Source organism: Leucopleurus acutus (assembly GCF_964270905.1).
Source record: "Leucopleurus acutus genome assembly, chromosome: 7".
Lineage (NCBI taxonomy): Eukaryota > Metazoa > Chordata > Mammalia > Artiodactyla > Delphinidae > Leucopleurus > Leucopleurus acutus.
The window spans coordinates 45025800-45052522 of record NC_139150.1 but is presented as its reverse complement, the minus strand read 5'-3'; the positions used below and the strand labels follow the sequence as shown (position 1 = coordinate 45052522).

The 26723-nt window shown below is 36.8% G+C and overlaps 1 protein-coding gene across 2 annotated transcripts in view; it reads right to left on the bottom strand.

The window, feature by feature from the left end:
• Positions 1–26723, bottom strand: part of TRPM6 (transient receptor potential cation channel subfamily M member 6) — a gene marked incomplete at its 5' end in the record, with an annotated part of 195376 nt that overhangs the window by 54087 nt on the left and 114566 nt on the right. For both annotated transcript variants that reach the window (XM_082843245.1, XM_082843244.1), the window contains 10 exons: positions 1185–1313; positions 5110–5256; positions 10129–10281; positions 14297–14525; positions 15882–16162; positions 17957–18091; positions 20353–20493; positions 22325–22378; positions 23455–23589; positions 26596–26696. In XM_082843245.1, coding sequence (XP_082699371.1) covers positions 1185–1313; positions 5110–5256; positions 10129–10281; positions 14297–14525; positions 15882–16162; positions 17957–18091; positions 20353–20493; positions 22325–22378; positions 23455–23589; positions 26596–26696 — 1505 coding nt within the window. The remainder of the gene's footprint in view (positions 1–1184; positions 1314–5109; positions 5257–10128; positions 10282–14296; positions 14526–15881; positions 16163–17956; positions 18092–20352; positions 20494–22324; positions 22379–23454; positions 23590–26595; positions 26697–26723) is intronic.

Sequence of the window (26723 nt, the reverse complement as noted above, 5' to 3'; positions counted from 1 at the left end):
CCTTAGATCATAAGGGGATTTTCGAGACGTAAGTTATCCTTGGGGAATGAATTATTTAAACAATTCTATAAATGTAGTTTAATCTCACTGTTAGTACTGGCCAGCTATTTAAAAACGAACCAGAATTTTTTTAAAAAAGAAAAGTTTTTCTAGCTTTCATTAATCCCAAACCAACACAGGAAAACACCAAGACATTTAAAACTCAATATTGCAATGGAATATAGCTGCAATTCCATTTCATGACGTATAGCCTAGTGCAAAAAAACCAAAGAATCCTGTAATCTGGCCCCACTACTGCAATTTAGTGAGTAGTTAGCAAATTACTCAGAACGTGATATTAGAATTCACTATTATAAGAAATTACCCCTGCAACAGAATATCAGGCAAACTTAAATGTAAAACAGTAAAAAGCTATTTTCCCTGAAGCATAATAAAAATGGTAGAATTTGGATAATGTTTTTCTGCTGAATTGTTTTCTACATAATATACAAGGTTGGTCATATTAGCTCTAGGAAAAAATCATTGTATGTAAATGCACAGAGGTAGAGAGAGATACATATACAATGATATCTAAAACAGCCTAAGTCATACGGTATGTGATTGCAGTTATAACTGGATAGGAATATTCATTCCTTTTCTTTTGTTTTAAGTGACTCATTGCAAACTAAAAATGAAAAGTTTTGTTTCTTGGACTACTTGCCCCAGAGGGATTTTTATCTTAAATGTTCAAAAATGTTTAGTAAGAACTTTCAAAAACTATAAATGAGTTCTTTACACATTGCACAACTTTAGCCATTTATGTGCCACTCTGTGACATGAACGCAATAATATGCAAGTAATGTTAGGCTATAAAAAAACATCAGCTTTATAAAAAAAAACACTTTTGGGGAATCAAATAGTTGGAGGGTCTATAAACAACTAGATACCATCACTCTAGAACTGATAAACGCACTAAGATGTCCCCTAAAATAACTGCTTTCAAAGAGCAGCAACCAACAGAAAGTATTTGGCAACAATAAAAGGTTGAGATCAGAAATTTTCCCCCTAGTTACCTTTCCTGTAGCATACAAATCAGGATCATTGCCTGACTCACCCTCATGCTTGACCTCTCCATTTTCATCACCCAAGCACAGAACACGTCTAGCAGAGGTATGTAGAAGACAAAGGTAGAAGGGATAACTCACCTCCCTGACTTTCTCAATGGCATTGGTGAAGATGTAAATGATAACGAGCCACTCTTGCACGGTGGGCTGGGGTTGCATCTCCACCAGCACGGTGTAAGTGAACAGCATGAGGAATGCCAAATACACCATCTGTGAGGGGGACATGGATTCCCTGGCCATGAGTGACAGTCATAATGGAGGACGCCAAGCAGACATGGACCCAAATGAACAGAAACACACACATGAACTTCACCATGATAGCATGAAAATATAACTGGGACCACCCTCTGATTATTGATGACATAATTATCAAAGAAGGCATAGGAATCCACAGTTTTCTATTTTAGGAATTTGTGGAAGGAAAGATCACTGCTCTCAAATGCATGGAAATGGGCATGGTCACATCTTGTTGACTCCTGACCACAACTTTCAGAACCCTGCACATTCCGGCATGGACACAGTCAGGCCAACAGCAAGCCAAGAGAGAATCACACACCTTCCCCTCCATTTAAAAAGAAAACGTGTGTCCCAAGAATGCCAAAGGAGCAGTGTTAGTAGGTGCCTATTTTCAAATATAATAAATTGTGATATTTACTATTGCTGGGAGTTTTATTTTATGCTGATTAAAATATTCTGGTTACCACTTATGGTCTGGGTTCACGTCTTCTAACGCATGACTCACTGGGCCTACGCAGATTACAGAATTTAGTCAGGCAGCTGTTTCACGGTCCTGAGCTTTCCATAAGTGAGGAGCTCTCAAAACAGTCTATGCCACCTAGAGGCTGCTCTGCCCAGAGTATTCAACCTAGACCTGCAGGAAAATGCTTCACTAATGCCATTTGCCAGGCTGGTGGAGTGTGATCTCTGACGCAGGCCGATGCCACTGCGTACAGAGTATGATAACTTCCATAATGCAAGTCTGCTAAAGGCATGACAGGAATGCAGAGGATGAAGCTGGATTTGAGACTTGGAGAAAGAGGTATATCAGTTGAGTCTTGTAGGATGAACACCATTTCCAGATAAGCAGATAAAGGAGGAAACAGTTTTCCATTTGGAAGTGGCAGAACAGAAATAAAATAAGCTGGAGGTTAAAGAGCCAGGAAAGTATACATTAGTATAATAGAAGGAGAAAGAAGACAAGATACAAAAGGGAATTTTTACATAAACTGCACATCCATGAGATGCAGATATGTAAAAGATAGAAACACATTTATAAACATTAAGCATAATCCTTCTAGTGAATTTTAAGCATTTGTGATAAACTGTTAAGTTAAAATGGTTTAAAACTGCTGTGTACACTATGATCTCACTTGTGAAAAAATCTGAAAATATTTGGATAGAAAAAAGTTGAAAGCAGATGTTAAGAATTGCTATCTCTGGGTGCTAGAAAAAGAATAAAATTTGATTGTTTTTTTCCTAAAAAAAAATTTCTGGTTATTGGAAACGTATTGTCCAATTGTGAGTCTCTGTAGTTAAAGACTGTTGACGTTTTTATCTACAGCACTTAAGCACTCAGCCTGACACATGATAGACATTCAAGAAATGTATGTTTAATTACTGTGTATATTAAACCTAGATTTCCAGTCTATTCAAAGAATTAAGACACAGTAAACACGTACACACAGATACACAGTGATTAATAGCTTTGTGATCTTATCTAACATTCTTATCTTCTTACAATTCCCAGAAGTAGACTAACTACACACACATTTAAAACTGTGACACATATTACTAAGTTGCCTGCCAGAAAGGCTTTATCAGTTTCCACAATCACCAACAATTCATGAGACGGTGCAGTCTTTTCAATAGCTTCAGAGACAATGCACAGTGCTAGCTAATAAACACGTATTAAAAATCCCAGATCAGGGCTTCCCTGGTGGCGCAGTGGTTGAGAGTCCGCCTGCCGATGCAGAGGACACGGGTTCGTGCCCCTGTCCGGGAAGATCCCACATGCCACGGAGCAGCTAGGCCTGTGAGCCCTGGCCGCTGAGCCTGTGCGTCCAGAGCCTGTGCTCCTCAACAGGAGAGGCCACAACAGTGAGAGGCCCACGTACCGCAAAAAAAAAAGAAAAAAAAAAAAATCCCAGATCAACAGAGAGAAAAGTGCCTATGTGTGTGTTCCTTCTCACAAGAATCATATTATTTTAACCTGGATCCCTATTTCTCGTATCTTTTTGAGCTCTACCTAAGTTTAATAAGTCTTCTTCTAAGCTTAGTTCTACATAGAGAATGGCTGAAATCACTTCTGACTATACCATTTGATATTATATACAATAGGTGATATTTCAGGCAGGCATAATGGGTATTAGCATTGCCTATGAGTTAAGAAGCTTAGTAGAGAAGCATATAAAAAAGTTAAAGTAAATTCTATTTATTCTATACTTCTCTAGGTCTATGTTTCAAGGGTTAATATATTTGATGACCTCTTAGGAACATAATTTAAATAAATTTATACGATTAAGCAGTCATGTTTTACATTGTTTTCATGGTGGCCAGGCACTAAATCACTGTAGATATTGGTGGTATTGCTTCTGACTCTTTTTTTTCCTTCCAATTCTTAAAAAGATATCCAAAAATGTTTACATTTCTTTTTCACCATAGCATTTATAACAAGACACTGCTTCAATAAAGCACACGTACCCTAACCTAGCAATGTAACAGCCATGACTAAAAATGCCCGTGCTCACTGCTAATACCATCCTTAGCTATTTTTGTAGTTGTTGTTTTTCTACTTGCTTAGCTTTACTACTGCCTCTAAGAGTTCATAAGCTAGAAATGTCTAAGGAAAGAAATAGTTGAATACTCTTTACCCAATGATGTGACTATGGTTAAACTCTCTCGAAGCTACTATCAGAGTCTCTAGGATTTTCTGTATTCACAAAATACAGAAAATACAGTATTTCCATATTCACAAAAATGGTGAAATCTCATCATCTGAATGAAGATTTTATTTTTGAAAACAGATAAAAGTTATTCAGAGCTATGTACTTATTGAATAAGTATATGAAATAAGTGTGTGGTTGGGCAAGTAAATATTTTGAAATATAACACATTTAGACAAATATCCTTTTATAATCACTTCAAAATGTTTTAGAAATATACAATCTTGAGCAATTTAACTAACTATAGGTTAGCATTAGAAAAATAAATACTGTTAAATAAATGTGAAAAGCACTCAATACATTTAGTGTACAGTTGTTTTCTCTGTATCTCTCCCATCCATGATAGATTTAGTATTTGTTTACACAATTCAACTTCTAAAATTTTTCTTGTCCTCTACATATTTAGAAGCATTTGCAACTAAGACAAAAACAAACACTTGAAATTTTTGGTCTATATTACACATTATTCCTACAAAGAAAAAATCAATTCAACTGCTGATTTTTTGCTCAAGATGGGAAAATAATCCACTCCCATCACTTAATTCTACAACCATATTGCTCATTCTATTTTTCCACACAGTTTCAGATTCTGAGTCCCAGCTGTGTCAACTGGAAGCACTCAGAAAATGAAGAATGCTTGAGCCTTCACTCCCAAAGTAGATCTGCTCTCACTTTTTCTCACCTCCCTCCAATCTTCCCTACCTCCTTTGTCATTCCTCCCTTTTTTTTTTTTTTTTTTTGCGGTACGCGGGCCTCTCACTGTTGTGGCCTCTCCCGTTGCAGAGCACAGGCTCCGGACACGCAGGCTCAGTGGCCATGGCTCACGGGCCCAGCAGCTCCGCGGCATGTGGGATCCTCCCGGACCAGGGCACGAACCCGTGTCCCCTGCATCGGCAGGCGGACTCTCAACCACTGCGCCACCAGGGAAGCCCCCTCCCTTTTTTTTTAAGTGCACTTTTTACATTTTTATTACAAGTTGGTAAATCAGGCAATATCATTATCAACATTATCATTAGCAATTAACCATCCTGAATACTATATGTAATTTTTGAAATGAGACCAACCGTATAAAACCAAAACTTGACAATTGGAGCACTGTAGAACTCATAGACTTTCCTGGTCCATGGGAGGCTTTGGGGCCCACTCTTCAAATCAAAGTGCTGATTTTCATCTGGTTTCTCATCAGGGCCACTTTCCAAATCATAGTCTTTCTGTAAAATGAGCAAACGATCATTTATTGTCAGAGGCGTAACTAAAATACTGACATTTACAAGTATCTAAAATATTATATATTTCATAAATACATAAATATAGTAAAAGTATTAGAAATTAACTGGGCACCCACCTGACAAATTACAATCTTAGTCTTGAACGGAAGGAAAGCTACATGTATTGTATCAATCTTTGACAGGGTAAGGAGAACAGCGTATTTCTGAAAAGCACGCTGAGTCTCCCATAGGAAACCCTAGTCAAACTGAGTAGTTCCAAGCATTTAAAAATGGTCCCTCTTCCTGTTCTTTTTAATCTCCTTTATCAGTAATTTTGGAACCTAAGGATATTAATAGAATCCTTGTGAAATCAATAACAGAGAATAGAATTATTTCCATAATTCAGGAGGACAAAATGGACACATAATGCTGAAACATCTTTCCCAAATTATAGGGAAGTCAGGCACAGTGTTAGTTTGAGGATTCTGTCTTTGACAGCTTCTCCACTCATTTATAACAGAGGTTCTACCTGAAACTCATGGACTCTCTGAGCTTCTGGAGTTCCTTGAACCTCCTGCAATTATATGCAAGTATTTGTGTTGTGCATGCATTTTTCTAGGGAAAGCATCTTCCATCAGTTTCTCAAAAGTTATGGGCCAGCCTAAAGGGGTTAACAGTTGTAGGTGGTGAGAAATGAGTATCTGTGTGACAAGGAAGTGGTTGCATAAATGTGACTACAGAGGTGTCTACATAGAAGAGCTGTTAGAAAGAGAGAAAAAAGAAAGGAAAAAAAAAAAGCACTTGCACCTTGGTTGCTTTCGAGAAGAGGGAACTTAGGGATTATGAAAGAGAAGAAAAAGAGATATCACCCTACTTCATAGATTTCTATGTGGTTTTAATCTTTTAACAGGAAATGTGGGCTTCCCTGGTGGCACAGTGGTTAAGAATCCGCCTGCAAATGCAGGGGACACAGGTTCCAGCCCTGGTCAGGGAAGATCCCACATGCTGCGGAGCAACTAAGCCCGTGCGGCACAGCTACTGAGCCTGTGCTCTGCAGCCCACGAGCCACAACTACTGAGTTGGTGCGCCCGAACTTCTGAAGCCTGTGCGCCTAGAGCCCGTGCTCCACAACAAGAGGAGCCACCGCAATGAGAAGCCCACACACTGCAACGAAGAGTAGCCCTTGCTCACTGCAACTAGAGAAAGCCTGCGCGCAGCAATGAGGACCCAATGCAGCCATAAAGAAAGAAAGAAAGAAAGAAAGGAAGTTTAAAAAAAAAAAAGAATTTTTTTTGGAATTCAAAACTCCTAAAGACAAGCATGCTAAAGGCACACCAGATGACTACAAGAAATTGAAGCTTTGTTGTGTTGGACTTTTGGAAAATGGTATGGGAGTCAATTGAACAAAAGGCTGATAGTTTCAAAGCAACACGTTTTAACCTTGAAACTGAGTAGAAGAATAACTATCCTCGCCTGCGAGAACTTGACCGGAAAAAACTGTTTGAAAAAACTAAAAATGAAATCCTCAATGAAGTTATCAGTCTGAGCCACATTACACCAAAACATTGGGAGGAAATTGTTCAGCAATCTTTGTGGGAAAGAGTATCAACTCATGTGATTGAAAACATCCATCTTCCAGCTACACAGATCATGAATTCAGGGACTTTTAATACTACAGTGGATATCAAGCTTAAACAGTGAATTGATAAACAGCTTCTTAATAAAGCGATCGAGGTTGCTTGGGAGACCCTACAGGAAGAATTTTCCCACTTCATGACAGAACCAAAAGGAAAAGAGCATGATAACATATTTGATAAATTTAAAGAGGCTGTTAAGGAAGAAACTTAAACACCAGAAGTGGAATGATTTTGTGGAGGACAGCTTGAGGGTTATTCAACACAATGCTTTAGAAGACCAGTCCATGTCTGATAAACAGCAGTGAGGTGCAGCTATTTATTTTATGGAAGAGGTTCTTCGGGCTCATCTTAAAGACACTGAAAATGCAACTGAAATACGGAAGGTCCAGATTGGGAAAAGAGGTGGTTACATTGGAAGAATCAGACCCAAGAACAGTGTGTTCACAATGAAACCAAGCATGAACTGGAGAAGACGCTGAAATGTAATGAGGAACACCCAGCTTATCTTGCAAGTGATGAGATAACTACAGTCCAAAAGAACCTTGAATCCCAAGGAGCAGAAGTAGATCTGAGCTTGATTAACGATACTTGGCACCACGTTTAGAGAAGACATTTCTTAAAAACAGCTCTAAATCACTGTAACCTTTGTTGAAGAGGCTTTCATTCCTAACAATGGCATTTTGTAGATTCTGAGTAGGAATGCAATGATTTTGTCCTATTTTGTCAAATACAATGCATGCTTGATGTCACCACAAATACTTTAGTGCAGCAACTTAGAAACCCTGAAGTCAGGCAATTAGAGAAAAATGTCAAAGAGGTATTAGAAGATTTTGCTGAAGATAGCAAGAAGAAAGTTAAATCGCTTACTGCTAAACAAGTTCAAATGGCTGAGGACCTCAAGAAAGTTAGAGAAACTCAAGGAAAACTTGATGCATTTATTGAAGCCCTTCATCAAGAAAAACTGTAATAAAATCCTACTCATATTATAATCAGCTCTGCATACATACAAGAAAACTCCAAAGTCTTTGTCCTCCATTTTTTTCTTCTGCTATTCCACCTTTCTGAACATAAAATAATCATAGAATAAAAATTTTAAATAAATAAAAAATAATTTTTAAAAAAGAATAATGGCTTTCATTCTCCTATTACCAGTGCTTTCATCATATTTATTATCACACTATTACCATGACGACAAAGCACAAAGACACTCTAAAAGAGCATCTATGTCCCTCCTGTCTTTGGCTTTCCCCCAAAATACATAATGCCAATTGTGTTCCTCAACTAATCAAGTACATTATACTTAATTAGCATTATGAAAACTTGTATGTCCCACCAAATGCTACCTCTACCCCTTAATCTCTGATTAACAAAATTTTAAACACAAAGCAGATAATCCAAAACTGTTGCTTTAGTTAAATTCAAAGATAAAAGAACATTGTTACTATGATTATAATCCATTCGTAACAGACGAGATTTGAAACACTTTTTCAATAAATGCTTTAACTTGAATAATGGTGAGGTATCATGGATAGTCTGTCTGATTATAGGCTCCATAGTAGCAGGGGCCGCATCTGCCTTAGTTAATGAAACGCCCCCCAGAGCTTGTCTGGCTCGTGCAAGGTAGCTATTAGATATTCGTTGAATTATTAATTGATATGGCCATGTCCAAACCACCAGGTGAGCAACTGCTGTAAGAGAACCACTATATTACAGACAAAATTTAATTTTTCAGGGAATTGTGAGGGCTTACTATCTTTTTTGAATGTTAAGAGCACATTTAATTGGCATTCAAGGAAGGAGTTCTTTCCCTAAGAGTCTCCACTTTAAGAAGAACTGCTTAGTGGAATGCTCCAACTATCTGCAATGCCTTCAGTTTCAGTGAAAGCTTATCTTTCTATGAAACCGCTAAGAGCCAAAAGTGAAGTTACATCCACTTCCAAAGCACTACTTGCAACCAAGTTGCCAACATATTTACATATTTGTTTGTAGATAGATGATAAACAGTTTCCTTCACTGTTTACTTCAACAAGCTAATTAAACTTAATATGAACACTGAAGTAGTATAAAGGCAAACATATGTATGTGAATGTCTCACATATAAAGATTGCCTTCTATTTCTAATGGGGTTAGGTAAGCACTACATTTCTTCTTTCCTTAAAAAAAAAAAAATTGAAATGGTCTAAACTTAGTAACCACATAATCTAACCAGTACAATCACAATTATGACAACTTGACTAACCCAGCTTTGCAAAGGAGAACTCACACACTCTATTGAGTTTAGAATGTACTTGCCATCTTGGACTCTGAGAACCCCAAATGGAACTATCAGGCTTAGAAAAGTAAGAAGGAAAGGGAAGGAAAGGGAAGGGAAGGGAGGGAAGGAAGAGGAGAGGAACACATATATACCCAAACAGGCATGATAGTAAAAAATATTTAACTACTGATCTGGTTAACTGTTCTGGCATTAACCAATCAGAATAAAGGCTCAACCAATCACAGCAGATGGCAGCCATACAAACTAATTATAATTATTTTTCATTTAACATTTATCAAATATGTTTTTAATATTATGACAAATACCTCATAAGTACAAAAGCACATCAGACAAGACGCTAGCTAAAGATGCATCACTGAAGAATTAAGTACCAGAAAAGATGTTTACTACATCTCACAGTAAATGACAACTGTATCAGCAGTGATCCAAGTTGAATCATAAAATTCAAAAAATATATGCCCAGACAGCATATTGGAGACTCTCCAGTGAAGCTGCAATAGAAGCAGCTCAAGTTGCCCATGAAAGAGTATACATCTGGGAACTCAAGTAAAACTATTCAAACTCATTGGATATAACAAATGAAAAAACTATGGCGTGAAAGAGTGAAGATCAATGCACATTTTGAACCAGCATCTTTTTAAATAAAGATTTTTAAGGATATGAGGCATCCCTTATTGTAGCTTTAGAGAAACAGTAAGTCTATTTATTCCACTAGTCACAAAGGAAAATGAGAAGTTAAGCAGCTTTCAAGACATAATAAAGTCTTTGATTTTGGCAGAAATAGGATATTTTGCTTAATAATATATGGGGGTTAATTAGAACTATCATACACGCTCTACCTGACCTTACTATAATATGATTAAGACTGTTAAATAATTTGTTAAATAAATAAGCTTTGTGTCTGTGTATGTTTGTGTGCCGTCAATGCTATGAAAACCTAGTTCATTATGATATTGCACTAACCAGACAAGCATTTTCTTTGGGAGCGCTGGCATTCTGGTCACCATTATACCACGTAAACTGGGAGTCCTGGGACTGGGGAACATGTGACATCTCTGCTTTGCTTTTAAATTCCAATGTCAAAATGGTGGGTGGGAAAAGAATACTGATGATGATCTTTAAAAGAAAAGAAAACAAAGTAAGTAGTGGGGGTTATACAGGGCACAAGTATGATCCAAATAAAGTTAAGATTTGGGTGTATATAAAATGTCAGCTCCATCCCCAATTCAGTGGATATCCTGATTGTATACATACTTTCCGACTCGAGAATTCCAATTCTAGAAGTGTCTCCCTCAGAAATACTCATGAATCCAAGCATGTGTAGATAGGGATGTTCTTTGCATGGCTATTTGTAATAGCAAAAAATTAGTGTCAACCTGAATGTCCATCTATAGAGGGAGAGCTGATGTGGGACAACCTAACAGTGGAATACAGTCAGCCCTTCATATCCGTGGGTTTCGCATCCACAGACACAACCAAGTGTGGATCAAAAAAAAAAAAAATTCCAGACAGTTCCAAAAAGCAAACTTGAATTTCCCATACATTGGCACCTATTTACATAGCATTTATATTGTATTAGATAGTATAAGTAATCTAGACGCAAAAGTTATATGTAAACACTACACCGTTTTATATAAGGGATTTGAGCATCCACGGATTTTGGTATCCTGAGGGGTCCTGGACCCAATCCCTGTGGATATTGAGAGACAACTGTACTGTGCAATCATTGAAAAGACAAAAGCAATTCTGAATATAATGAAAGTTATATTGTTAAGTCTAAAAAGAGCAAGTTATAAAATAATATGCACTGTGTAATCCCATTTTAAAAAATTAAAAAATATGATGCATATACATATATGCATTTGAAAGTTTAAAATACATCTACCACACTGTTATATGTTATAATACCCAGAGGCACGGCAGTGAGAAGTATTCTTTTTCAATGAGCATATTGCTTGAATAATTCTTTAAAGCCACTAAGTAGTTACTATCATATAAAACACATGAAAATTTATTCATATTATAAAATCAACAATATAAAAACATACCAAGTCACCTTCTGTTAGATGCATCTCCCATCACACATATATTTTCTCTGCCAGTAAAACCCAACAAAGATAGAAATCTAGATATCCATGATTTTTTCTTTCTATTGCTAACATTCATGAATTTATTTATAGTCTATTCAAAAGAATTTTTATCTTCAACCTGTATTGGCCTTTCAGGGTAAAGAGTTTAGAAGATTTACTAAATATTGTGACAATCATCTTGGTGAACATTATCTCTTTCGAGCTAAAATTAGGCCTAGTATTCTGGGATTCAGTGAATAAAGGTAAGATTAACCCAGACTATATACCACTCATGATTAAAGAAACTAAAGTCATGTCCTTGTCGACTTCATTTTTTTTTATGCTGAAATGACCTTTTGTTGTTTTTTTCTTTGGTTTTTTTATAACATCTTTATTGGAGTATAATTGCTTTACAATGGTGTGTTAGTTTCTGCTTTATAACAAAGTGAATCAGTTATACATATACATATGTTCCCATATCTCTTCCCTCTTGCGTCTTCCTCCCTCCCAACCTCCCTATCCCACCCCTCTAGGTGGTCACAAAGCACCGAGCTGATCTCCCTGTGCTATGCAGCTGCTTCCCACTAGCTATCTATTCTACATTTGGTAGTGTATACATGTCCATGCCACTCTCTCACTTTGTCACAGCTTACCCTTCCCCCTCCCCATATCCTCAAGTCCATTCTCTAGTAGGTCTGCATCTTTATTCCTGTCTTGCCCCTAGGTTCTTCATGACTGTTTTTTTTTTTTTCTTAGATTCCATATATATGTGTTAGCACACAGTATTTGTTTTTCTCTTTCTGACTTAACTTCACTCTGTATGACAGACTCTAGGTCCATCCACCTCACTACAAATAACTCAATTTAGTTTCTTTTTATGGCTGAGTAATATTCCATTGTATATATGTGCCACATCTTCTTTATCCAATCATCCAATGATGGACACTTCGGTTGCTTCCATGTCCTGGCTATTGTAAATAGAGCTGCAATGAACATTTTGGTACATGACTCTTTTTGAATTATGGTTTTCTCAGGGTATATGCCCAGTAGTGGGATTGCTGGGTCGTATGGTAGTTCTATTTGTAGTTTTTTAAGGAACCTCCATACTGTTCTCCATAGTGGCTGTATCAATTTACATTCCCACCAGCAGTGCAAGAGTGTTACCTTTTCTCCACACCCTCTCCAGCATTTATTGTTTCTAGATTTTTTGATGATGGCCATTCTGACCAGTGTGAGATGATATCTCATTGCAGTTTTGATTTGCATTTCTCTAATGATTAATGATGTTGAGCATTCTTTCATGTGTGTGTTGGCAATCTGTATATCTTCTTTGGAGAAATGTCTATTTGTTGTTTTGTTTTAAAGCTTGATTTCCTGTGAAGGTTCTCTGGACTTTTCCCAGTCTGATAGGATTGGTTTGTTGGTGTGCTTGTTTTCTTTTCGGATGTAGAACCCAAAATACATGCAATCTTCCAGGTCTGGAAACACCACAGTTAGCAGGCACAATGACAATATGACACTAATTAATTCCTAACCCACTTCCTGAAAAGGCTCCACATTCTTTTGCCCTTGACCGTTGCAGAACAATTGGCTTGTGAAACAGTATTCAATAAAATCAATATTCCATTTCCAACGAATAGGTCAGAGTCTATTCTACAGAAGCACTTAAATGAGTTTTCCCTTCCACATAAAACTCTACAAGGTCTTCCTCCAGTCTTCATCCACATGGAATTAGTCTGACCAGGACATTTTACATGTGCAAAAGTGTTCCCAAAACTCACAAGCCAAGCACTGAGGAATTAGGATCCAGGCACGGATGATATAAAAATAAAGTATACGAGGAGCACAAAGTTATTAAGTTCTCAGTAACAAGGATTTCTATTCAACTAAAGTATGTACAGGACAGAGCCATGGAGAAAATTATTTCTCAAAATCCCAGCTATCTATACCCCCATCTCACTCTCTGAACATTTAAAAAGAGTTATTGCCAGCACTTGTGCAGCTAGAGGTAGACCCATTTACATCTCTGCTTCATCATTTCCAAGGCTGAAATCGAAACAGATCAAAGGAGAACTTCTTCTAGAAACAATTGTTGTTTCTCCAATATTTTGTTAAAGAGGAATCTATGTGAAATAATTTCTGGTTGACATTCCTCGTTTCCACAATATCATTAGTGGAATTAAAATGTACAAGCTCTTTTATATATTTTATGTCATATCTTTTATTTGTTTGTGTTTTCTATAGTTTGCCGACCAAAAAAATGTTTTTAAAAACAGTCATTCTATTTGGGACACATCATACCTTTAAGAGCTCTAAGGAGAATAAAATTAAAATATAAATTATAACCTTGTGTAGCTCTTAATGATCATGTGTCATTCCCATTTTTTCTGTTTCATAAGCTATGTACTTCTTAAGCATGACCATAACCTAGAGCTTTTTAGGCTCAGGTTTGATGTCAAAAATTAAATGCCTTTAATAATTAACTAAATTACTCTTGATCATTCAAGATGAAAGATGAGGCGAAACCATAATGGAATAGAAAAATTTGGAGATAGTGGTGTGAACAAATGTGTTTGAGGGCAGCTTTATAAAATAGCCATTTATTTCCTGAAACATCACATTAGATGAACACAACAACAGAAATTGCTAATTTTATTTAGTTTATCATGAGTTAGTATTTTTAAGCTGAGAAAATTTTCACTAAGAAGTCTCATTTACTTCTGTTATAATTATCAGAGGCAATGGTGTTTACTAATAATGAAGTCTTGTTTATGTTTGTACATTCTTTTAACTTCTTCTAACCAGCCTCTCATGAGTATGCCTTTGTGATGGACGGAGCTGGCACAATTGTGCCCATTTTTTAAAAGAAACTGTGGTAGTGGGAGATAAAGTAATTGTCAGAGGTTCCACTGTGAAGATCTCAGCTCATCTGTGAGAATCAAAGACATTAACTGGTTTTCCTGAAGGTAATCTTCTGGAGCAGGGAAAAATGAACTCAAGAGTATAGACCTCAACAGTATAGACTAAACTAACGTTAAACTCTATAAAGCAAGTAAATATACCTTTAACCAAGAGTTTTTCCTCATTTTCAGACGCCCCATCCACATATCTGTCAGTAGCATTTGGGTACAAGTATGTGAAACAAAGGGCCTCAACCCTCCAGAAACAGCCAGTTTTAAACAGGTAGAATTGCTCCAGTTCTTGAGTTCATAGGTCAACAGTTTCATGGCCATTCTTTCATTCTGTTTGAATGCCTTCTCCAACACATCTAGGGCAAGCCGGCCAAACTGTCTGCAATGACACAGTGGTGAGTGGCAAAAATAAATGCAGGTGAGAGCCCCAGAAACATTAAAAAAGATTAGATATGAGACTCAGAAAAGACCAAGACAAAAGAGGGAACAGTAAAATGCAGAAGCTGTTTAAAAGGGATTGCCGCTCAGGAAATGGATTGTTCTGCCTTTCTTAAAAGAACAGAACTAGAGGGTTTCCACCAGGAGTGCCTGAGCTATCCATGGGGAGAAGCGAATCCACACCACAAAGCAAGCTGTGTATGGCTTGATGTGGGGCTCCCTGATAGTACCTAATAAAGAATTTTTTGACAGAAAAGATTGTTCAAAAACTGAACTAGCATTTAAGGAAAAACTGTAGAAACTCCCCTCGCCACTCCTTTTTTTTTTTTTTTTAAGATTTTAGGGACTTCCCTGGTGGCACATTGGTTAAGAATCTGCCTGCCAATGCAGGCTCAAACAGGTTTGAACCCTGGATCAGGAAGATCCCACGTGCCGCAGAGCAACTAAGCCCGTGCACCACAACTACTGAGCCTGCATGACAACTACTGAAGCCTGTGCACCTAGAGCCCACACACCACAACGAAGAGTAGCCCCCGCTCACTGGCAACTAGAGAAAGCCCGCGCGCAGCAACAAACACCCAACACAGCCAATAAATATATAAATAAATAAATTTAAAGATTTTACAAAATACACAGATGACTTAAGTAAGAAATTAGACCTGGAGACACCCCCAGGTGATCTTCTTGGAGGTCGTTTTCTCTAAAAAGTAGACACTGTCATTCTCTGGAATTTTTTAAATCAAAATGATAAATTAGTTTCTATTAACTCTAGCTTTCTTTCTTTCCCTACTACTACAATGTTTTAGTAAATCAAAAAATCAAAACATTTCTAACTTTTCTATCTTCTACCATCACTCTCTGGTAATTTAATACATAATATATTTATTTGTTTTCCTGCCTGAGCGGCACTTAAAGAACAAATTTTAATATAACTTAGTATCAAAGAGTTTGAGAGTTAGGAGGACTTCCAAAATCATTCATTGAACATTTTATAGTTAAGAAACTAAAGTCCCGAAATCTGGTCAAGTGATTTGACAATTAGTAAAGAGCTGGAATAGGTCTAGAACCCAAGTCTCCTGACTTGAAGGCCACCTCTCTTCCTGTTAGTCCTTAAAATACCTCAAGACCCTTATTTATGGGAGAGTCCATGAACCACACTCATCTTACAAGTTCACTTCATACAAGTTCACATCTTACAAGTCCACTCATCTTACAAGTTCTAAGCTGAGGGAGATAAACGTGTCTAACCATTCTAAGAACTGTCGATGTTAATATCAGGTAAAGGGAGAACTCCTACTTTGAGTAATTTTTCAGCTCTTCTGAGGCATCATCAACCATGTTGCTCTCCTTGGCTTCCCGGGCCATTGCTCGGTACAGTATACAAGCAATTACTGCCTTGACTGTGGCCTCCTCTCCGTGCTGCCAGAAGAACATGGCCATCTTCTGCCTTTTCATTAGCACAGCCCAAACCAGCAGGTCATTATAAGGATAAATAAAGCCAGTAGAGTCAGGATCATCTGATATATTTTGTTCTTCTTTTGACTTCTTCCTTGATTTATGAAGGGCTACAGACTTTTCCTGTTAGAATACAAAATAGCAATGGGTGTCCAAATACTCAAATGCGTGATGTTCTACCTGACAAAACACATCGGGTATCTTAAAAATATTTTTAAATCACCGAAAAGAGATGGAAATAATAATAGAACTTTATAAATCAGAAACCAAAATTTTGGCCTTTTTTAATCCATTTCTTGTTGCTTCTAATAATTCCAGGGTCCCTAGGCTGAGATACCTTAAGTTCACTTAACACAACTTAAAACACTATACCTTTGGAATAGAGCCACTAACTATACAACAATTTTCAATTTCTCAAGGAAATGGGCTGAAATAACATATGAGATAAACGATAACTATTAAAAAAAAGAACTCTAACCTTACCTTACAAATAGATTCATTATCTTCCTCTTAGAAAAATGGCAACTAGTGTTGCCAACATTCATACAAATAGATTGATTTTAATTTTGCTTTCCTTTATTCTGACTATATTCCCCCAGTGATGGTAATAGTAATAATGAAATACTATTCTCTACCTGGTAAAACCACCTTTTATAGATCATCTCAAAAACCATTCTCTAACCCCCACAGTCTTCTGTATCACTTTGTACGTATCTCTCTCTCAATGCTCATCGTACTGCACTGTGGTTATTACTTTGGGAGGGAGGGTGGGACCATTTCTCAGTCATAATTATATCTTCTCCAACACACCTGCATCTCAAATTCAACCAAGTGCCCAAACTAATGCCTGGCAAATAACAAGATTCAATAATCATTCTTTTTTTTTTTTTAACATGTTTATTGGAGTATAATTGCTTTACAATGGTGTGTTAGTTTCTGCTTTATAACAAAGTGAACCAGCTATACATATACATACATCCCCATATCTCCTCCGTCTTGTGTCTCCCTCCCACCGTCCCTATCCCACCCCTCTAGGTGGTCACAAAGCATCGAGCTGATCTCCCTGTGCTATGCGGCTGCTTCCCACTAGCTATCTATTTTACATTTGGTAGTATATATGAGTCCATGCCACTCTCTCACTTTGTCTCAGCTTATTCTTTTTAATTAAAGGAGATCACAGCAAAAATAGTAACAAGCTTCCTCTATTTCTATAAATGAAGGGAATTTATGTTCATGTTTTATGACCAACGGTAATTTTATGAAATATCTTTTCATTCTAAGAGCTATAAAAAGCAAACCTCTTTCAGCCAACATAGGAACCATTTATATGGAAACTCTTAACAAAAGCATTCACCCCCAGAGGAAAGTGGGATTGAGGTAGTAAAGGGAGGGGGGCATAATACTGCTCACACACACTCACATGCCCACACACAGTCATAAATACATTATCATTGTCATACTGTAACATTAGGTCAAAATTATATTTCAGAAAGCTTCAAAAGGGAAAAAAGAAGATGCAAGAGGGCAGTGTCAGAGAACAGAAAGGAGGAAGAAACAGTCACCTCCAATTAGCCTTGGGGAAAGGAGGAGGAGGGTGCACTGTTGGGCTAGTAATTCTATTTTTTAGTACCATCCCATGGACTGCCTTCCTGAGTCAACATCTGGACATGGTAGAGGTAGGAACAAGGAAGGCAGCCTGAGGTGCCAGCCCCGGCAAATCATTTAGTTGCTTGTCCTGGGCGTTTGCTCATCATTGTTAGAGAACACCTGTATTATGCTTTTGACTTGCACCATCTGTTTATAGTGCTTGTAAATGATCCCTCTATTTGTATTCCCCATTCTCAAACTTTAAATGAAGAAAAGATCTCAGTCTTTAAGGACAATTTTCTTTTCAAATCTAAAATAAGTAACTGGTACCTTGACTTTGTAAGGTTGGGCAGTTCTAATGAACTGGTAGTGCAGTGTGCTTTCTGCAGATTCATTTCTATTTCCTGAGCGGCATCTTCGGTGAAGAGGGGGCTGAGGAAGGCTTTGAGCAAAAGTGGTCACTTGCTGGAATATGTTATTTTATTTTTAAAATAAAACAAAAAGGGAAAAAGATGATTATAGTGGTAACAATTAACATTTTATTTCTAGACAACAATAAAAACACATATAATATTGTGTCCTATCAAATATCCAATGGTTCTGTCTCTCATCCAAGATTAGTAGTTAATTACTCCTCCAACAAGAGCCTCTCATGATCCCCTTCTTACTAAGCACACTCTTATTTCCTAACATCTTAGAGAACATGTTCTTTTGCTCCCTATCATATATCTGCATTCCTTTTCTATGTGGAAATTCCATTAGAATCAATCGATGTTCTATACCTGAAACAAGTTCAGAATAGGCAATAAAGATTCACAGTTCTGATAAGAAAAAGTTCCCATTCACAAACAGCTCCAAGGTTAAGCTTCAGTTAGAAAGTTACAGAACTTCTCCAGGTGTTATATCACTACTGGAATTCCAGTGGCTAGGCCCAATAACAACATAATTAATTGCTTGTCAGCATGAAGCTTTCATCAATGAAAAACAAAAACAAACGAGAGCATTCTTAAAGGGACTGACATAAAATTCCCAACACAAACCGTATCAGGAACTTTGAACTTTATTTTACTTATTTATTAATATTTATTTATTTATTTTATTTGCACTTTATTTTATTTATTTATTTTTAGTTTGTGTTTTACAGATATAAATTAGATGTAGAAGTAACGGGGTCCAACTTTTTAAAGAAACTACTCAAATTATTATCATTATTATTACTGTGATATAGAATTAATAGTATCACTAGTAATAATCATAATGACTATTAGTATTAAGTTACTCTATACCCTCTATGTACCAGGAATATGGGTTTTCCTGGCTATTCTAGGTATTATTTTATTTAATCCTTTTGATAAATTTATGAAAGGGGTATTATTATTCCAATTTTAAAGATAAGGAAACTGACACACAGAGAGATTAAGTTTCTCACTCAAGATTACACAGCTTCTAATGAACAAAACTAAGATTCAGTCCCAGATCTCTCCGACTCCAAACCATGTATTCGTTAACTGCTACGATCTAATTTACTAGGAAACACAATAAACTCTGTACTCCTTCACTAGAAAATAATTAGAGAAATGGGCAATTTCCTACCCATTTCCAGAAAGGGCATTAGAGGAACCTGCCTAGCATGCTCCCCACTGGGCTGCACCAAGGTCACAGTCAGTCCTATACCTGCCACTGGTAACCTCAGAGCAAGGCATATTTTGTTTACTTGAAGGCATTGATACCTCAAGTGTATCCCTATGCCTGTGAAATGCCAATAAAGAACATTTTCTCTTTGAGAGTTGGGTTTCTTTCTGTTTTGTTTTCTCATCCCTTAAAGCCAAGCTGGGTTTTCACTTCACATCATTCTTTAAAAATAAAGGTCAAAAGTAGCTTGATATTCTAGACTCTTCATGTGATCTTATCCCAAAGTATCTTTCCAGTGTCATCCCTCACAACCTTCTGGCACTTGTCCAGTGACAAAGGTCTCCTTGTCACTGCAAAGCCATACCCTGGTGTTCACAGCACTGTGCCCTTAACTGTTCCCGCTCTTCTCTCAGCCAAAAATGCCCCAAACTACCTTTTCTAACACTTTCATTATCCCCTAATAAGAACTAGGCTCTTCAGTTTACTGATCTGTACTGGCAATTTTAAGAAACAAGCAATGTTTTCTCTGCTAATCAACTAACCAGCAACTCTAATTTTACATTCCTAGACTTTCAAAAATATGATAGAAAATAAAAGACGTATAATATGTATTTTCACATGGTACATTCTGCATGCATCTTCCAATATAACCCCTAGAGACTTGTTCCAAGTTTGTCATCTCCAGGCTATGTACTATTATGAGTTATAGATATAATCCTATTAAGCTTTCCACTTCTGTATTTTCAAAAGATAAAGAAAGATAAGGAAAGAACCGGTCATCTCTCCCTCTAATACTTCTCACCACATACTTCTGTGTCAATACGGCACATATTATATCCTGTTTTGTATTGTGGCTAGTTATTCATAAATCTGTTTCCTTTAAAAGTTTCTAAACTCCTGATCTTTATGTCCATCCCAGGCCAGCATGCCAGCACTTAGCACAGTAATTTACATGCAGCAGACATTCAATAAATGTTGATAAACAGCATGTCCATTTTGGAAGCTCTTCCCATCTAAACTTCCCGAGCCATTTTTCTAAAAGTATAACTCCTAGGAATCCTTAATTTTACTAGGATATTTTTCAATTATGCTACCTTATGTTTTCTGTAGAGGTTGCTGTAGAGGGCTCTGAAATTTTTTCTGGTATAGCTGCTGCGATATGCTCTACCAATAAGGTATTCTATCACCAGTCCAATGTCAATCAGCGTTATTCTGTAGCCTGAGAGAACGGCATGCTGAAACAAAAACATGTAACACGTAACTGTCAGTTCTCTTTTTCTATCCCTTTTGCCACGTCACTAGAACATAACCAAATAAACTGCAAAGAGGGAGACTCACACTCTTCAGCCCTAGAACAATGCTTAAGACTCACAAATGAAGGAAGAGCCCCTGAGTTATCACTAATAACTAAAACAAGAACAAAAACAACTGATCACTTAATATGGCAGCTACTGATACAACCTGGTTGTTCAAATGGGAAAAAATACTTAGCCTTAAGATGTTTTTAGTTTCATAGACATGGAATGTCTGCTTTTAAGAGCTCATTTCCTCTCTTTTTCTCTCTCACGCATATACACACTTTAGAATAAAATACATTTAAAGAGAGTACAAAAGACTGTTTTTAGCTGGAAATGACAGAACCACTACAACAAAAGTATAATCACTGGAGGATATGCTGGAGGGTCCAAAAGTAACACTAAGTTATATCTTAAGCTTCTCTATTGAAATAGCTGTAACACTTTGCACCGTGTTGACCAAATCATACACAAAACAAGAATAGGAAAGGAAGTAGAACAAATAGAAATAAGGAACATGAAGCGGCAGAGCAAAATGAGATTTCAAAACACGAGGCTGTGCCAAGACCAGCGTCATGGCTGCTAGGGGCCTGAGTAGCAGGTTTCCAAGCACATGGGCCTTGGGCCAAATGAAAACTGCTCTGACGCCTTAAAGGCCACCACAGTGCCTCTTCATAAGTGTTACTTCTGAACTGTCATTCATAGCACACTTTTAAAGGCACAGAGTGCTGAACAAGATCTTTGAAATGAACAGATTGTGAACAATGTTCCCAAAGCTTTGAACAACAAATACGGTTACAGATATAAATAAATGCAAATAATTTAATTTCTCTCTTTCACATTCATAATTCACTTTTTCCAAGGAACACAAATCATGCTCTCATTTTGCTGCTAGTTAAACACATATCTAACTATTTCTCTCCCTTTTCTTCAGTTTACCATGACAGAATCAGAGTTTAAGGAGATAATCTAAGGAACATCATTTTGACCCAACATAAATCAATGCAAAGTAAATTTACATCGCCATGGACACTTTTGCTTACTGCTAATCTGCCAACTAAATGTCTTCCTCCACCTTTTACTCCCACCAAGTCAACATAATCAGAAAGCCCACACTCTCTCCATCAAGATATTAGACTTCAGAATTAAGGCAAAAAAAAAAGTCTGTTAAAGCTGGAAAGTTCTGGTAATTAATGGGGGATCAGAGATGATTTTAAGTCTGACTTAACTCAAAGTTCAATGAGAATACCATGAGCAAAATATTAGCAAAGGTATAGACCAGTGGGATCCATCTTGGTTCCCTAGAACAATGCTTAGACTCACCAAGGAAGTGAGAGCCCCAGAGTTATCACTAACAGACAAAACAAGAACAAAAACAAGGGAATCACATACCAGTCCTTCAATAAAGATAACAGAACCAGGAAGTTTCTCTATTTTCAGCAGGTATTATTATCATCATTGGCAATATTTTGTATCATGTTAAGCTGAAATTCTGCTTGGAAGTTTCTATGTCTCCAATTCATGTTTTATAAGAGAAAATAATTATTAGCTAATGCCACTTACTTGGTGGGTCAAATCTTTTAAAACACAAATTACAAGAAAAAATATGAGTGTGGTTTGGTTATGAAATTGTTCAGAGTCACAGGTAAAGAAGGTAAGGAATTCGCTAGAAAATCGAAGTCTACATTTTACAAAGCAAAATCTGGTAACATTTCACCACAAAGCTAAGACAATACCAGAAGAAATTTGTACACCTTCATAATTAGGTTACCTGTTTTACATCTCGGACAAGATGATGCAAGAGCATATTGGTTGGTCCTTGTTTCTGTAATAAAGAACAAAAGGAAGAATTTTAATTACCTTTTAATTACCATGTGCTAGGGAGAAATAAAAAACCTTTATTTCAGAATTCATAAATTATCCAGAATACTGAAAACTTTCTTCAACATCTTTAGTAATGAAGCTTAAGCCAAATTAATTCTAAGGAAGGTATTTCCCAAGAGAAGATGTGATTAGATTAAAATATTTTTCAATGCAAGATGTATGTATCTAGGAAGTAAGGCCTTAATTAACTTTGTGTGGCAAGAGGCAGAAATAAATTTTAACTAATCTGTAACTATCCTTTATTATATATAAATCACACAATTACAGATTTCATCACACAATTATATTCTACCAACAAATATTTATTGAACACTTACTATGTTCATTCAAGCTACTGAGGGATTCAATGAAGAATAAAATTACTTTCTTCATAGAATTTTTACAATCTAATAGAAGAGAGTGGGACTTACACTAAAAATAACCAACAATATGAAGATAGGTATGTTCAAAAGAGTGGCAAATAATCTGTATTATAGGGGCACTATAATATGTGACTTGGAATAATCAAGAAGATAGGACTTGAACAGGGCTTTAAAGAAAGGGTAAGATTCAAAGGCAAGGAAGGACATCTCAAGAAGGGTGCTTGGCTTAAGCAACTGGTGTCTTTACAAGGAGTAAGCCAGTCTCATTTCAATAAAAGGTTTACATAGGAAAATTGCAGGAACAAAATTTTAAGTGTCCTTAGGTTGAAATGCTTCTCATTACTCAATAAAAGCAATTTGTTCTTATTCACATCTTTGGCTTTAATTATGGTCTTACTATCCTATTTTCTTAAATTAGTTTATGCTTCTATTCTGTATAATTAATTAAAATGGGAAACACAGAAATGACTATAGGATACAATGGATTTGGTAAGAAAGTTTCTTCTTTGCTTGAAAAGTCTGTCTCTCTATAAGCTATCTTTGTACATGAACATTGAAGGAGACTTGAACATTCAAGATATAGTTTAAGCTAAGTGTTAAGCTAATTAATAAATAAATCTTAAGGAGGTGACTAATGAAATGTTCCAGTACTCACTGTATTATAGAGCTCTTCCAGTCGGGAGATGGTAAGAAAGCGATGGAGGTTCATGCCATATTCTATTAAGAGCTTCACGAAATCCACTCGATCCATCACCAAAGCATCTAACATTGCTTGTTCTAGCGAGCCAGGCTTCAGAGGGCAGAAATAAATAAGAGATATAGAGAAATCAAGAAAGTAGAAATAACTAAAGAATTACATGTATTTGAACTCAAAACTATACAGACAAAACAATCATAAAATACATTCTTACTAAGAAATGTTCAGGACCTAAGTGAAGAAATAACAAAAGGTAAACTGAAGGCATAAAAGACCTCCTGAATAAACGTGTTCTTGGATGAGAAAATTGACTGTGGTAAAGATCTCAATGCTTCCCAAATTAATGTTTGAATTTAATGCAATTCTAATAAAAATCCAAGGTTTTTTTCCCTTCCTTCTTTTCCTTCTGCTTCTTTTCCTTTTTCTTTTTTGTTTTTTGGTAACTTGGCATGTTCCCATTTAAACTACATCCGACTTCTGGGTATAATGGCAAATTAAACACACTCATCTACTTTTACTCCTACCTAAAACCCCACTAAAATTATAGTAAAGGGTTTTTTTGTCTTTTTGTGTTTTTTTTTTTAAAGAAATGAATCCACAAGAACAAGGAGGTCAAGAGTGAAACATTTTAGAAGTTGAAAAGCAGATGGTCAAATGGTAATTGACTTAGCAGTTCCCAGAAAGCCAAAAAATGGAAGTCCCTAGAAAGTGGAAAAAAAGTCAAGAACCAAACAAAATCTATGCCACAGAATTCTGGCAGCATAAATTGCTAACACTGGGACCTTCCCACTCATCTTCCCCTATTGATTTCCGTAACAATAGGAACAAGGCTTTACCTTGTAAGCAGGAGATTGGAGGATTTCTTTCTGATATTGTGATGAATACAAGAGAAAATATATGAATATGCTAACACTTCAGGTTCCCCAGCAAATGGGGGCAGCCAGATCACCCTACTGTGGAGCCCAAATCTACAGCCTCAGAATTTCTAATGAGCTTTCTTTCCTCCACATTTAAACAAAGAGTCCAGGACAAACAGACCAAAAAACGTCAACCAGGAGGAATCAGACAATACAGGAAGAAGAAAACTTCAAAAGAACTATCATTAATAGCTTCAAAAAAACAAAAGAAGATATTATATTCAGGATGCTAAGACCTAGGGTCTGTCATACAGAGTGAAGTAAGTCAGAAAAAGAAAAACAAATACCTTATGCTAACGCATATATATGGAATTTAAAAACAAACGATGGTACTGATGAACCTAGTTGCAGAGCAGGAATAAAGAGGTAGACATAGAAAATGGACTTGAGGACACGGGGTGGGAGGGCGAAGCTGGGGCGAAGTGAGAGTAGCATCGACATATATACACTACCGAATGTAAAATAGTTGGCTGGTGGGAAGCAGCAGCGTAGCACAGGGAGATAGGCTCGGAGCTCTGCAATAACCTAGAGGGGTGGGATAGGGAGGGTGGGAGGGAGGCTCAAGAGGGAGGGGATATGGGGGCATGTATATGCCTATGGCTGGTTCACTTTGTTGTGCAACAGAAACTAACACAGTATTGAGAAGCAATTATACTCCAATAAAGATCTATTAAAAACAAAAAAAGCACATGTACACCTTCCCTATGACCCAGCAATTCACTTGTAGAGAAATAAAAACATATGTCCACAAAAAGAAAATAAATAAAAATTAAAAAAATAAAAAGACAACAAATTTGCTCTCAGGAATTAATAATATGCTACCAGAAACAAAAAGCTACATACAAGGCGTGAAAAATTAAACTTGAGGAAATCTACCAAAGAAAAGATACAGAAGATAAGAGGGAAAGATAAGATTAGAGGAGCAGTCCACAGGTCTAACATTTAAATGATAAAATTCCTGAATGAGAGCAGAGAAAGCAGGGGAGGAAACTCCCCAGCAAGGAAACACATGATTTCCAAGTTGAAAGCAAGTGCCCAGTGTAATGGATATAAAGACTCATAACGACACACATCATTGTGAAATCTCAGAACACTGGAACAAGAGAAGATTTCTTTAAACTCCCAGAGAAGAAAGAAATGGTCATAAACAAAGGATCAGAAAAGAGAACGATTTTTTACTTCTCAACAGTACTGCTGGGTGTTGGAAGCTAAGCATTCAAAATTCTCTAGGAAAATTAGTTCCACCTTGAATTAAAATATATCCAAACATATAAAGCCTCAAAATTTTTATCTCCCATACTCCCTTTCTCAGGAAGTTACTGCAAGATACACATCATCAAATAAAGGAGTAAACCAAGAAAGAGGAAAACAGGGGATACAGAAAACAGGCGTTCTAACAAAGGAGGAAATCTCCAAGATGATGAAGGATGACAGCTCAGCACCAGGAATAGCAGGCAACCAGTCCAGATTGCAGCAGGGAGGGCACAGACAGAAATGTTAAGAGCTCTCTAAAATTAATCAGAAAACAGCCATATGACTTATTATTTAGAAATATGGAGATTTATAAACGTCAGAACAGTCCAAAAATGTCAAAAGTGCTTGGCTCTAGTGATAAGCAGGGCAGGGAACTACTGTCTTTTTGGTAGCTTTTTAGTACCATTTGATGTTTTAAACAATGTGCACAAATTAGTTCAACCCTAAACTAATAGACCTATGGTCTGGTCACAACTGTAATTGTTTTAAAATGAAACGTTAACAGTGATTAGCATTAGCACTATGAGTAATATTTCTTCTTCCTGCTTTTCTCTGTTTTCACTCATTCCTATTGTGAGCATGCATTACACTGTAATGCAAAAAAATAAGATAAACTTTAAGTTTTGAATAACAATATAAAAATCTGCCCATTGAAAAAGTAAATTAAAAATCCTTCCATCTGTCTTTCCCCCGACTTCCTTTGTCAGCTTCAATTAGGCTGCAGAGCAAGAGGAAAAAATGTTTTCAGGGAGGCAAAGTAGATGAGAGAAATGTCTTAGCGATGGTGTGTACCCAGCATCAGAGATGCTACCCTACTCCCACACCCGTCCCCAAAGCAACCTATCTCTCCTCCAATTCTCTCTTTTGTCCCTCCCTAACAAACCAACACAAGACACAGGTCTTCCAAATAACTTCATCTTCATTATACCTTCCAATGTTGTCCATAAATTAGGATATGTTTCTTGGCAATGTCCATCCTGTCCCAAGCCATTGCCAGATTTAATTGTTCTGATGCTGATAAATTTGTGCCTAGGGTAAAAGAAAGGAATCACATAT